Source organism: Lampetra fluviatilis, chromosome 32 (genome assembly GCF_964198595.1).
Source record: "Lampetra fluviatilis chromosome 32, kcLamFluv1.1, whole genome shotgun sequence".
In the NCBI taxonomy this organism is placed as follows: domain Eukaryota; kingdom Metazoa; phylum Chordata; class Hyperoartia; order Petromyzontiformes; family Petromyzontidae; genus Lampetra; species Lampetra fluviatilis.
This window is the reverse complement of record NC_136306.1, coordinates 10,259,972-10,274,910: the sequence shown is the minus strand read 5'-3', so window position 1 is coordinate 10,274,910 and position 14,939 is coordinate 10,259,972. Positions and strand designations below refer to the sequence as shown.

Below are 14,939 nucleotides of genomic sequence, written 5' to 3'. Positions count from 1 at the left end.
ATCACCAAGTAACACTGTAGAACGCATTTATAACGGTCCCCTTACGAGACGTCTGCAAGTTGCAGGGTGGTGTCCTGTTCACCGCTGCATCTCGGAACGCGCAAGCGGTTCATCGTTAATTATATTTAGAGGCGGAGCATTGCTGTTTTTTGAAGGCATTGTACTGTACTCTCTTCAAAGAATTGTAGCGACACGACCGCACTCTATGATAGCTGGCACCAAAATGCGCCACATGCCTTCCCGCATGGCCTTTTACTTGTGATCAGGTAAACGTACGTAATTGCAACGGGAAAGGGTAACAGAGTAGAGAAATGCATGTGGCTCACAGCACAGCAAGGTTGTGCCAAGCCAGCGCACACGCGTGTTTTACCTGGCACAAGTGCGGGCACGTGGTCGGCCAGGGCCCCTGGAAGCACGTTCACCAGCTCGGTGAGCAGGTTGAAGCAGCCCTGTCTCGTCTTCACGCTCTTCTCCTTCAGCTGCTTGTGCAGCGCCTTCACGATGTTGGGCACCTACAGCGGGAACAACGCGCGGGCCGTTAAGGAGCGCCAAAAACGTCAACTCGTCAGCCAGAATCAAACACCACTTTTGCCGGGATGGAGGTCTTCCCAAACCGTCGCCATCTCACATTCCTGCGATTATTTAGCAAACCATCTGGCGCCTGCACATAAGCGGATTTCATCGCTCCATCTCTGCGTTGGACATCCTCTCGGGTGAATACTGTTTTGGCTGCTGCTTCGTTATCCTCGACCACCGGAAATCAACCTTTCTAGCGACGTGTTCTACTCGTGTCCATTGTTATAGAGCATCAATGAGTCACTATTATTTAGCATGAGCATGTCTGCAGTATTACCAGAACTATTTCAGGCAATCTTAGCATTGCACTTAGGACATAGTGCCGACAAATTAAGGGTTATACTTCATAGGTAACCATACCAACAGACGGAGCCGCCTCCCACTTAACTGTCATTGATCAACCGTGTTGCTTGCCAAAAGGGGAAATTAAGGCCACTTAAACACAAACATGCACCGTTTAGTAATCTGCTCATGTTATTCATTATAAGGACACAATAAATAGAACTGATGTACGTATGTTGAACTTTTCAAATATTTTCAGCATTTTCTGTGAAAAAAAAGATCAGGCACCTCCTCATAGCACTCCAGTACATGTTGCATCTAAACATATGGGAGTGCATGCGATGTCAACCAATATAATTCAAACATAGCATGACCAAATTTTGATTTAAAGCTTTTGTGACTGCAGGGATTCATATTCTTGGTTCTTTCGGTAAAGTCACGTAGAAGGGAAATAATAAAATAATATTAATAATAATAATATATTATCATATATATATTATCACGACGTTTCGACTGCAACACAAGCAATCATCATCAGATGTGAAATCCACAGCAAGAAATGACCACGTCACCTATGTGTCCAACTCGTTCATTGCGTGGACTCGTACTACTATTTTTATTTTACCAGGTAAGGGGACCACTAAGCTCTATAGCTCTTTTCAGAAGCGACCCGACCACAAATGATAGCTCAACGAAGTAGCTTATTGCGTGGAAATGTATAACAGCCAAATGCTCTCAAAGCATGTTTCTAAATGTGGAGGGAAGAGCCGGAGGGCCTGGAAAAAAATCCATACGACCCACAGGAAGAACACGCAAACTCCAAATATACAGGCATCAGGGTCAGGATCGAACTCGCAACCCTCCTGTATATCAGGGCGAGGGAGTTAACATCTCGCTACAGCTGTGACATCAGTGGCACGATGAAGACACTGCTCAAGTACTGTAGTCGATAATCAAACTGGTGCCTCTTGAGCTGTGCTGGCCTGGTTCTGTACAGCTCAGTCAAAGTGAAACGGAGGTGTATACAAGCTACAGCGGTGTAGATGAGGGCAGAGGGGGTTCACAGGACCTGGTTCTGCAGCATGGTGAGTGGAGTGTCGCTTTGGTCCATGGCGTCGGGGTCGTTGAGCCAGCCCTGCACGGGCCTCGTCTGCTTCAGCAGGGAGAGGAACGCGTGGAAGATGTCCGCCTTCACGTTCTCCTCACGCTCCTTGAAGCGAGCGATGAGCGCCGGCGACACCGTGCGGTAGAACTCGGGCAGCATCTCGTGCCGCGTGCTCAGCACCGCGTCCAGGCACTTGGCAGCCGCGCGTCGCACCTTCCAGCTCATGTCGTCGTCATCGCTATACTCGTCTTCGCTTTCTGAAATAACAAACAAAAAAAACGGCAAGAATTGTCACAAGCCATTGCCAGCAAATGAGAGGGCCAGGCGATATAAGTAGAATAAATGATTTTTGTTTATTTTGTCCGTTCAGAGCGTTGATTTTTAACTCTTCGTGCGCGTTTTCTATTGGTACTCTGGTTTCCTTCCAAATGCCAGTTATTCGTAAGATTGGTCAAGATTCTTGAGTTAGTGAGGCCCTCTCTCCCATGTTTTCCTACCGCAACTCCCACCCCCCAACCGCCTTGTACCAAAAGTGTAGCCCTTCACCATTGCAATGCGGCTTGATGTGGTTGCATTTGGATGCTAAATACATTTTTTTATAGCTGTTTTCTTCTAAAATAAAAAAGCATCATTATTGTCGCCAAATGACATTTGTGCAGCGTATATAGATGCTGTCACATGAAGATGCTTTATTATTCTAAAATGTTGCTAACTGCACTGTATCGGTGGTATACTCAACTGACTTGCAGCAGCTTTGCTTGCAGAAGTAGGGCCCTACTTATGTGGAAACAGATGTTCACAGTTCCTGTCTGCATTTAATTAATAACACATTTCACAAATTAGCACCCTAATTATATAAGTTGCTTAACTTAAAATATAGAATTAATAAAAAAAATCATGCACAGCTGTCAATCCATTGCCTCCCCATGCCCTTTCAATCATTGGGGGTTGATTTAACCATACTTCACACTGCTCACCACAAGTTGAAGGACGAATCCCAGGATCAGTTCAGATAATCACTCGCCACTGATGTCAACTGGACCCAGCAATTGAACTGAGGTCAATTGATTTAGAGTGGAGTGTGATGGCTACAAAACCACTCACCCTCCCATCCCTCCCATTTGTTTACCCTTGACGATTTAAGAGAAACGCGTGCGTACAGTTCTGTTAAAAGGAAGTATACAAATTAAAAGGGCAGGTCTTTTATACTAAAAAACACATGAGCAGAACAGTGAATTCTTAAAGGCAGATCGAGTGTGGTGTTTTAATGACAACTAATTTACAGGTGAACTTTGATTAAATTGGTTGTTCACCTAAAACGTTCAATCTTTCTCATGCACCTTACCCTGATCCTCCTCCTCATCCGCCCCCTCAGACTCCATGGCGTTCTCATCGTCCTCATCGTAGTTGTAGTTCGGGTCGTAGGTCAGGTACTTGAGGCAGAGTTCGATGATGACGGGCACATGGGGCGACACCTCCTTGGGGCACCTGGTGCCAGGCGAGGTGGGACACACGGGGAGGAATTTAAACGCGAGCACCATCAATCTTCACGATCCCCAACCGGCGTGGTGACAACCATTCAAACTGATTTTTACACTCGTGACCCATGCCTGAAAATTGTGCGTGTCGGTATTAATTAATTAAAAATTATGGCAATGATGTGCAAATTATCTTAACATGTAAGGCTTTTAAATGCTATTATGAATCTTACGCATCTAAGGAACTTATAGGATTTTACCACCAAAACAAAATATAAAGAATGACTTCTAGCCACGATTAAAGAAAACTGCAATTGTTTGGGCACAAAAAGGAATCCAGAAAACTAATGAAAACCATCCTACATGGCACCAATGAGCAGACTAGAAAACCGCCAGTAGATTTGGATTCGGAACATCACAGACAACCATCTGATCCGTGAGGTTGATGACCATAAAAGAGGGATAATGACCAAAGCTGCCAAAATGGTTCCCTACCAACCACATAATTAGGTTGGTTATGGGAGATAGATTGGAGGATGAAAATTATATAATGGTGCTGAAAGGTTAATGGAAAACAAAACTATAAAAACAAGTCAATAAAAATGAGAAGCAATAGCAAGAGATGATCAAAAGGAGACGAGAGAATTCATTCTAAAACCAAATTGTGACCCTGAATCTTGACAATGCATCAGCTCGCTGAAAAAGGATGACTCATGACAGATTTAGAGAACCCGTGGACGATCAAGACAACCCAACCATCTCACCTTCGTACGAATGACTCGAAGGCCTGGATGCAATACTCCCTCAGCTCATCATCCTCCACCTTGCAGAACTTCACAATCAGAGGAGTGATCTTCTCCAGGTGCTCTCCTGCACACAAAAATTGTACGCACTGATTTCGAGTTGGTAGTCTTTGAACCTTTACTCCACGCTTATGTGTTGTGACTGGATTTATGTTAATGGTTCCAGTTTTGTGCTCAATGTGATACAACAGTGCCATCCAAAGAAGGGAACACACCTGAGAGTACGTTCACGTAGGAGATGGAGCAATACAATTATTTGGTGGGCAGGAGCTATTTGAATTGTTGCATTGCAAGACCATCACAGATTGCGATGGCTTGCAGAGACCTTTATCCAGCAGTAGATATATCATGGCTGCTTATGATAAGCTAAAGATTGACTACATGGGTCTCTAGCTAAAGCGGTCAAAATGTCAGTTAATTCCAAAGATTCATTGCACGTAGATTAAATTACCGTGTCATCGCTATTGTCAGGTCAAGCACTGATTTCCAGGTGAAAGCAAGTCAGGGTCGACATGCACAACGTGACCTCATCTGCTCCGCTTCACCACACACACCGAAGCCGCGTGAAAATTCCCTTCAAGCCCGGGCAAGCCGCAAAGGCCGGCAACAACGCTCGACAGCGCCGACCATTTCGAGCACGGCGAACCCTGACCTGTTGGCGGCGTAGCCGAACACACAAATCACCCGAGCAGTAAATCAGGAGCAACCCTTGGTTGGACCAGATTTCCCCCCCCCCGGTTTCGTACCAACTCTGTGGCCTGCCTGTCGGCTGATGGCAGCGATGCACTGGATGTAGGTGCGCGTGGTGGACGTCGACTCGTTGCGCGCCAGTTCGGCCAGCAGGTGCTCGGTGAGCTCGGCAAACAGGCCGTGGCTGCACACCATCACGAGGTGGCCGAGGGCGATGATGGCCCGCTTGCGCACCGCCAGCCGGGGGCTCGTCAGCTGTGGCAGCAGGCAGGCGAGGATCGACTGGTGGAAGCTCACCAGCAGGCCGCCCAGTCTGCGCTCCGCCACACCAGGCACACACACGAAATGTAAAAACATTCCCAGCCAGTGCAACGTGTGTGGGGAATTGGCAATAACTGGTATCGCGAAATCAACCGGCTCAAGTTCAATACAAGAGGCATACTATTATCGACAAATGTGGGAAGACGTGTTGTACAATTGGATTTGCTATAAGCTACTGTGTAACAAATGTTTTTTTTTGTTCCTGGGTAGTAAGTGTTAATTCCTAATTGCTTATGCCTCACAAGTACAGAAAATGGCTATTCTTCCGCACAAACTTTGCTTTTGTGATCAGGACAGTGATATTTTGAAATGTACCTATTTTCTAGAACATTCCAGATATAATCAGTGCAGAGTAAACTTGGAGTAACTTCTAGAACATTCTAGAACTTTACAGTAAGAAAATAGTAGTATACATACAGGGGCCTTAAGCCCACCAGTTCAGTTGAGTTCCAGCTGCCTAAGTGGATACATATCTGAAATTTTCTGAGATGGCACCAAGAGGCTGCAAGCATCTGGCAGACGCATTTTGCTATGTCTGCGGACAATTTATCAAGACAACAGCGAAAGAGTACTCTGTGGAAGCATCTGCTAAGATGTGCGAGGCCTACAAGGTATATTTCGGCATGCCTGTCGGGGATTAAGACAAACCCTGGGCACCTCATTTCACCTGCGAGCAATGCAAAAAAGACTCTGGAAGGTAAGATGGATAATTGTTGCTTGGAATTTGATGTTATTAAATTTGTTAAAATAAAAAAATTGTAAAAGTTAATTTTAAAATGTTTTACAATGTTCAATGTTATTGAAAATATATCATATATGAAAAATGTTGCGATAATCTCTTACTCATTAGTCATGGGTGAAATAAATGTATTTTTGTAGGATGGTACAGAGGGGAAAAGAGAGCCATGCAGTTCCCTATCCCAAGAATTTGGCAGGAACCCACTGACCACTCAAGCAACTGCTACTTCTGCATGGTGGACCTTTCCAAACGTCGGACTGGCAAGAATGCACCTGCTATCACGTATCCAGACAGTCTTTCATTCATTGCCCCGGTGCCACACTGCCATGAGCTCCCCGTACCCACTCCTCCGGAGATCAGCCGTCTTTAGAAGAGAGCAGCAAGTCAGAGAGCGAGGAAGAAGTAGATCCAGATGACAATTTCAGAGGTGGAACTGAGGAGAGAAACCCATACTACCAACTAAAAAGACCTCAACGACTTGATCAGAGATCTTTGGTCTCACCAAGTCCAATGCCGAGCTTTTGATGTCTAGGCTCAAGCAGTGGAACTTGTTTGATGAAAGTGTGCAAGTTGCAGATCAGAGGAAGCGTCACCAACCTTTTTGCAGCTTCCTCACCCGTAAAGATGGGCTCTGCTTCTGCCACAATGTGACCAGTCTGCTAGAGGCAAATGGAATCGCCTGTAACCAGAATGAGTGGCGCCTCTTCATTGACAGCTCATCCAGGAGCCTCAAAGCCGTGCTGCTCCATAATGGTAACATGGCTCACTCGATGCACCTCAAAGAGGATTACAACAGCATCAAGACCTTGCTGGACGCCTTGACGTATGACGAGTACAGCTGGGAGGTCATCGGAGACTTCAAAATGATGGCATACCTGATGGGTCTCAAAAGGCGGTTTTACCAAGTTTCCTTGCTATCTTTGCGTTTGGGACAGCAGGGACACCAAGGCGCACTACCACAGGCGGGACTGGCCACAGCGGACCGAATTCTCTGTGGGGAGGAATGTCAAGTTGGAGCCACTGGTGGACCCCCGGAAGGTGCTGATGCTACCACTGCACATCAAATTGGGCCTTATGAAACAATTTGTCAGAGCTGTAGATAAGGAGTCGGCAGCCTTCAAGTACCTTCAAGACTTCTTCCCTAAGCAGTCTGAGGCAAAGGTCAAAGCCGGTGTCTTCGTCGGACCACAGATAAAGAAGATCCTGGAGTGCAATTAATTCCCAAAGAAGCTCACAAGTGAGGAGAAAGCAGCTTGGAACAGCTTTGTCGCAGTGGTTTGGGGCTTCCTGGGCAATCACAAGGTCGAAAACTATGTGGAGCTGGTTGAGACTCTGGTGAAGAACTACAGCACAATGGGCTGAAGGATGTCCCTCAAAGTCCATATCCTTGATGCTCGTCTTTATAAATTCAAGGAGAACATGGGAGCGTACTCGGAGGAGCAAGGCGAGCGCTTCCACCAAGATATACTGGACTTTGAACGCCGCTACCAAGGACAGTATAAGGAGAACATGATGGGAGACATTTGGGGGCTGATTCGTGAAAGTGATTTACAGTATCATCGTAAATCTCGAAAAACTACTCACTTCTAAATATTTTGTAGTCATTTTTGCATTACTTTAGTATAAATAAATGTTAATTTTGATTCATGTTGTTTTTTCTGACTTTATGTGAACGAAAAAAGACAAATTTGCGCGTTTTCTCATTGAAAATAGGTAAATTTCTAAATATCACTGTCCTGGCCACAAAGTAAAAGTCTGTGGGGAATAATAGCCATTTTCTATACTTTTTAGGCATAAGCAATTACAAAATAACACTTAATACCCAGGAACAAAAATTGTGTTACATAGTTATGAAGCTAAACAAGTGTTACTTTTGACCACCAAGGCTCATTTTGCCAAGAATACATCTCAGATTCCCACCTTGTGGATGGTTGCCAATCAGAGCTGCCAAGAATATGCTACTTTTTAATTCTTATTTTTAGTCACTCTAAAACTATATTTGCTTCAGAGCTGGCCTAGTGACCCTTAAATAATTAGTTTTAATCGGTCATACATCTTGAGCGCAAAAATAATAATACAGTGCATTGTTTCAGTAGTGGCTATGACAAAATCACCCAAATGCACCCAATCTCATCAGTTTACAGACGCTAAGCAATGTTTAGCCTGGATAATGCTTGTAGGGATTACAAACATGCCAAATAGCGTGAAAGCTGCAGGATTGTATTAATTTGTATGCTGCAGAGGGCAGTGAAGCAAGCAGTTATATCTCTGCTTCAAATCATCAGCAACCCATACCAACCAGTGTGATTAAATATGATCAAATAACCCCCACCGTGAGGCCTTCATCCTGCAGTGGATTGACTAAGGGCTTTACACTATCTTCGCAACGATTGCCTCCTGCAACATTCAATGCCAAAGCCACAGCCAGTGCTGGAAGACATTTAGTCTGCTTCGTTAGAGATGCTTCGGCACCTGCTCAGCATGTCTCCCATGATGTCTAGAGCCTCCAGCTGCACCGGGACATCCTCCTGCTTGCCGATAGCGCTCGTCAGCCGCCCTGTGATCTTCTTGCACACATTGGCTGCCAAGCTGGACCCTACACACACGCAAAAAAAGAGAATGGTAATTGGTATTACAGGCTATTGGGGAAAGTGCTGTTAGTGAAAATCCAACAAGGCAAGCACGGCATGCGAAGGGGTTGGTGGTTGCCAGAACCACACCCAACCACTGCCTTTGACTCCCTCGTGCAGATGTTTACACATTGCACCAGGTACTCATTTGAGGCCGAGTCGACCAAGGGGAGACCCTGGATCAGTTCAAATATTCACCACCGTTTTTGGCCTTGAGCGGGAATCCAACTCGGTTTGCAGGACAGTAAGCTAACCATTGCGCTACCGCTCACCAAGACACACACATGTAGATACAATATTGTGGAACACATTATCATATCTTTTAACAGATAAAGACTGGCCAAAATGTATTTAGCGAGCATATGAAAATTATCGCACTTAAAATAGAAAACATTATTTTTCCAGGAAAGCCTCAGTTGAGTGTCGAGATTATTCTTCAGAATTGTTTACATGCGTCTATATTCACGGCTATTACGTGACCCACCGCTGGAGGCCGGAGGAAGCTCACTAATGACAGTCTTGAGGCCAATGCTGGAGATGTCCCTCAGCTGCTCCTTGTCAGACAGCATGTTGGAGCAGAGGGTGTCCACGATGGTCTCCACTTGGTACTCCTTCACCTTGCTTACCAGCGGGCCGAGGCTAAAAGGCACACGACACCCATCGACAGTGAGAGCACGATTGACTTGATTAAAAATGTTGGCACCACTGGTCATGATCATTATTAACAACGATGCATCGGCCATCCAATGCTACAGTGGTAAAGGTGCAGTTTTGCAACTGATGACAATGCTAGCGGAAGGGCTTTAGAGAACCCCAAGGAGCTCTAGAGGGCCCCACTAAAGGGTATTCTTGTCCTAATCTTTCACGCTCACCAGACGTCTTAGGAGAGATGGAGTGCACTCTACCCCACCACACGTGATCTGCTGATCGACTGTGGTTTATCCATTTATACTACAGGGTGGACAGAAATGGCGGGGGTGGGAAATTTAAGAAACTTTCCCATTATATCGACTGCTGTACCAAGAGTGAATTAAACCAGCGTCCTCTGGATTGCAAGTCCAGTGCTCACCCAAACACCACGGCAGCATCCTGTTACGGTGGGTGTGGTGAAATATCGTTTTCCTATTTTAAAACAAGTGGCAGCACAGTTCGTACCATTTCACGGCCAGGTTCTGCACCTCGCCATTCTTGTCCTCCAGCAGCTTGAGGAGCATTTTTACCACCTTCCGCTCACTGTCATCGTCCAGTTTGATGGAGTCCTTCTGCAGCTCCGACATCAGGTCATTCGTCGCCATGAACCTGCCACAGACAAAAAAATGTACTCAATGCCTAAAACATTACACTTCTCTTTACAAGGGCGGTTCCCAATTATACAGTAGTAATGTATGTGCAGTGCAGGATGCTGTTTACCATCTGTGAAAGAAGATGGTAATGTTGTGGTTAAAAATATGCTAAATCAGGCATGACTAGGCTAGGTGATACATTTTTTGGGCAGAGAAATGTTAAGGAATTAGAACAAAACTATGCAAACCAAATTCCTCCGCAAAAAAAATCCTCAGACATGCTTGACTATTCAGAAACAAAACCAAATGACCATATTATATACTCTGTAGGTTGCCAAGAAATTGTAACGTGTTGATGTTCATTGGTTTGTTGCTAGAGTGAAAAATTCAGGTAGAATAACATAATAGCATGGAAATTAGAGCATTTTCAGACTGTCCCATGCAATAATTCATTTAATGTACTTTGCGTGACTATCATATTTTTGTACTGTTTGTTGCTGTAATGTTGTTACCAGCCCTTACTGGACATCTGTGAAAAGAGCTTTATAACTCAGATTCCTCCAGTATAAATAAATAATTAGATTTAATAGTTCAATGTTACAAAAAGTTAAGGTAAAAAAATACTTTGCAATCAATTCAACCACAGTTGTTCGTGAGAATTGAGGCTTGGATCAGTACATTGCATCAGTATACTGCGAATGGAGTTATCTGCTCCAACAAATTTATACTTACACTTAAACATTATATGCACAAAGAGTGTGATGAAGCTGATTAAAACGGAGCAATCCTAACCAAATGAGTTGCTCATTAATTGTAACCGACTAGATTAATCATATAAAAATAAATGATATATATATGACAGATGTAGATCAAGTGTAGAAGATACAGTGAATAATTTAATGTAGTTTACATTTTCAGCAAAATACAAGCATGACAGAAAGGAGCACCATTCGTGAAAATAAATCAGACGAAGGGCCACTGGTAGAGTGTGTCTTTTACAAGGCAGACCCGTAGGAGATACAAAATACAAGATGCACAACTGGAAGGAGATGAAAAAGATAAATGCACAGGCAAATTAACTTCTAATGTGAAACAAACAATTGGATTACACGACTAAACTTCAAGTTTAGAAACGTAAAAAGATTAAAAGTTACCCTCATAATACAATTACAGAAAGCAACCTTTTGGAAAACAGGCTGCATCCAATACCGCAAATATGTATAGGAAGTGGCTATCATTGTTGAACAGAACAGTGGTTGAGTCAGCAGATCCTTTACCTTGAGTAGGTGACAGGCCCACAGAAACACTTTCACTGAAAAAGATTTGACCTACTTTCATATAGAGCAGCAACAGCAGCGTTGAGGACAGAAGAGAATACATATAATTTTTAAAGCAATGTATTACTCTGACAAGGGTAGGATCCACAAGGCATTGGAAATATTAATTGGAGGCTTATGCGACGGCTGCATTATCCCCCCCAGGTCTCTAGGTGTTTTTAAATTAATTTATTTCCTGCGGTCAGTAGGCTGTCGGGATACTTAGCAGTACAGTAGAGCACTAACTACATTTAAGAACAGCTTGCTTATGGGGATATTGGAACAGTGTTGCTCAATCTGAGCACTTGTCAACACTCAGCGCAGACAATATGCTCTGCCCAAAACTACCAAGAATTGCAAACTCCCGATTATAGCCATTCACATAAAAGATCACATTGCGTAAGGCATAACAATCCTTTGCATTAGACTCGTAATGGATTTTATGAAGTCCTCGATGATCGACCAATGCGAATGGAAAGCTAATTGCAGATGTACATTAAACATGGCCAACTGTAGCCAAATCAGAATGGCACTTGACCCACGGATCACAGCAAACATTGAGGTGGGTAGCAGGCAGTAAAAATTTAAGGGCCTTGCAATGGTCCATTATAATGAGTGTCACTGTTTAATTGCAGTCTGCGGATTCAGGCGTGCTTTAGAAACACGGTGCAATACCCTATACAATATTAGGGTTGTTGGGTTGAAATTCTATAGCACAAGCGACACATTTAATGATGTCCATACGGATAGGTTGGCACACACCATGAGAATATGGAATTTCCGCAAATAACTGTGACCTCCTGTGTATATAATTGCATAGTACTAATAAATGATCGTAGGTATCATCGAATTTCTATCAGCTTTTTTTATCACATTCCATTAAAGGCAAACTACTTCGTTCACTCATGGGGTTCGTATATTAATAAATGCGCAGCACGATATTTAAATTAATTTACATTCCTAGGCTGACCCTTGCACCATGAATGAACCCCTGCCAGCATTTGGTCTGTCGCGTTTTGGGCACCCACAATTTAAAAGTTTGGTTTTCATATTGTCTTGTCGTTAAAAGCATAAACTTGACTGTATCTGCACTGCATTTCAGCTTAAGCATTTTAGAAGACCATTACAATTCACATGTCGCTCATTCACAGACGACGAAATGTTTAGATTGAGCACACATATACAATAATGGCCTATTTAGAAAATAAAAAGTTCAGTGTCCCTACAATCAGGCGAGCATGGGCTGCCACTCGTATCCGGATGAGAAAGTGGCATTTCCACGTTTCTGTGGCAGAACCAGTCTCCCCATAAGGCAGGTATAATTGTGTACGTGAAGTATATGATAAAGCAATATACTAAAACTAAAGTCACTGTCTTTCTGCTCAAACGAGCATTGGGGAGATTGAGGATCTAATGCATCGGCCCTGGTGCAAGTTGAAATTCTACATTGCTATGACGGACGCTGTTTTAACGACAGACAAACCACGATTGTATTCGTGTACAATATTGTAAACGCACTGTAATCAGGAGAGCCTAAGCACCGTCTGCAGCAGTGTAAATCTCCATCCTTGGCCACGGCACAGCGGTGGAAAGTAGATTTCTTTGGTGAGGGGGGCACAGGCTATCCATACGCCGGCCACTGAACTAACACCACGCAGTATAAAACACACTGTACTCTACGAGGGTTATATGTCAACAGCGCACGTTCACCACTATTAAGCGAGGCATCCCAAATAGCTGACCCGCCCCTACTGGGGATGTCTGTGTAAAAGAGCTCTATGGCTCATCGGATTCCTCCGCGGAGAACACGGAATGCGATAACATACGATGTCGTGATTATGGCAATGATATAAAATACAGCGTCCTATGCCGGGGTGCAGTTTATCGATCAACAACACCGTCGTCACACGGACGTCGAGTATCAGAGTCCTGTGTTTGCGGTAGAAATTACACACTGCTTCACAAGTATAGAGATCATGGCTCTCGATGGCAGAGCTCTTCAGCTATGCGGCAGTTGTATTCTATCCACGTGTCTATGGACGGACGCAGGCCTGACATAAGCACGCTGGCCCTTACCAGTGGCCCTTGCATTCGTACCATTCAAAACATTGATGTTTTATATTCCACAATCCTATGACGGGGCCAAGGTAATGCAAAAACGCACGGGGGCATTTCCACGGGCAGGGGTAGAGCGGTGGCGCAGTGGTTAGCGCGCTGCTCAGCGACGAACCCATCGATCCAGTTCGATTCCTGGCCATGGCTAACGTGAGGGGCGAAGTGATATCTTGGAGCGGTCTTAGGCTCCAGACTGTGTAGCAATTTGGTCAAAAGACTCCCCACGACCGGCACGGCGAGGTCGGAGGCCTTCATCCAACACCAGCAGAGTTCGTGTCAAATGGCTGCACTGTACTTTCCTAGGCGCGACAGTCGAAATTCCAAATTTCCAATCAAAAGAGATCAAGTCCATCCATAAACAAGCAAATGGTTATTGCAATCGGACCAAAAACAACACGCATGCCCCTTTAAGACACCGATTTAACAAATAAAAACAACCCCGACTCTACATTTCTGTCGCGGGCGCCATGCAATAACCGCAAGGCCGGTAGGGTTACTGCACTTGCGCGCGGTAATGGTACAGTAGGACACACACACGTTAACATAAATACAACATTAGTTCTTTCGGTAAAGTCACGTAGGATAATACAAATGAAAAAATTCTCACGTTTCGACTGCAACACAAGCAATAATCATCAGGTGTGAAATCCACAGCAAGATAATTTTATTTTTATATTTTATTATTTCCCTTCTACGTGACTTTACCGAAAGAACCAAGAAGATGAATCCCTGCAGTCACGAAAGCTTTAAATAAAAAAATAAAACAGTCCACGAATTGGTCGCTGTTGTTATTTGCCGCTCGTCGTTTTGCTGTCGTCGCTGTTGTTATTGTTGGGGGGAAGGTGAAGAGGCAAATTCTCTCTCGTCGCCAACCTGAAATCCTTGTCACTGGACGTCATCTTCTCCAGGAGGTTGGAGATGTGGTAGGAGACGCTCGTCATCTTGATGCGGTGTTGGCGGCAGTGGCAGCAGCGAGCGGGTCGGGGTGGGGGGTTGGTGGGTGAGGAGTTGAATGCCTAGGGGGGTGGTGGGGGTAGTGGGTGAGTGTGGGGGTGGCGCTGCTGCTGATTTTGAGCGACGCGAACAGAAAAGAGTCGACGAGGGGAAAAGAGGCGAGAGGGGGAGGGCTGGAAAAAAATATATCGAAGTCGTACAAAAAAATATATCGCGGCTTATATGCGTCGCCTGTATTATGTACACGGGGCTGCGCGGCGACTCTCGTTCCGTGCGTCTGCGAGGCTAAGAACTAAGAAGGCGAGAGAGGCCGAGCAAGGCGGCGGCAGCGGCGGCGGCGGCCCCCGTCTCTCTCCTCGCCACGAAGCCCGCACGCTCGATCCAAAATGGCGACGGGCGTCCCCATGGATATAGCGCGAGGGCCCGGGGCCCGCGTGACGTCACTCGAGCACACCGCGCGTGACGTCACGCTCGAGGCTCAAGGGTCGTCACGCTCTAGCCCACCGCGCGTGACGTCACGCGCGAGGAGCGAGTGTCGTCGTCACGCTCGAGGAGCGAGTGTCGTCACGCGCGAGGCTCAAGCCCTCCCCCACCACCCCTCTCGCATGACGTCATGCGAGGACGGCCATCTTACGTAAGGCGTGGTG

The 14,939-nt window shown here is 45.2% G+C and overlaps 1 protein-coding gene across 1 annotated transcript in view; it reads right to left on the bottom strand.

The window, feature by feature from the left end:
- Positions 1-14,706, bottom strand: part of LOC144943744 (cullin-associated NEDD8-dissociated protein 1-like) — a 28,543-nt gene extending 13,837 nt beyond the window's left edge. The window contains exons 1-9 of the mRNA XM_078871534.1: positions 14,212-14,706; positions 9,780-9,923; positions 9,109-9,263; positions 8,467-8,590; positions 4,991-5,247; positions 4,206-4,311; positions 3,309-3,451; positions 1,928-2,220; positions 371-512 (exon numbers count right to left, since the gene is read on the bottom strand). Of these exons, the coding sequence (XP_078727660.1) occupies positions 371-512; positions 1,928-2,220; positions 3,309-3,451; positions 4,206-4,311; positions 4,991-5,247; positions 8,467-8,590; positions 9,109-9,263; positions 9,780-9,923; positions 14,212-14,279 (1,432 nt within the window). The 5' untranslated portion in view covers positions 14,280-14,706. The remainder of the gene's footprint in view (positions 1-370; positions 513-1,927; positions 2,221-3,308; positions 3,452-4,205; positions 4,312-4,990; positions 5,248-8,466; positions 8,591-9,108; positions 9,264-9,779; positions 9,924-14,211) is intronic.
- Between the last annotated feature and the right edge of the window lie 233 nt (positions 14,707-14,939).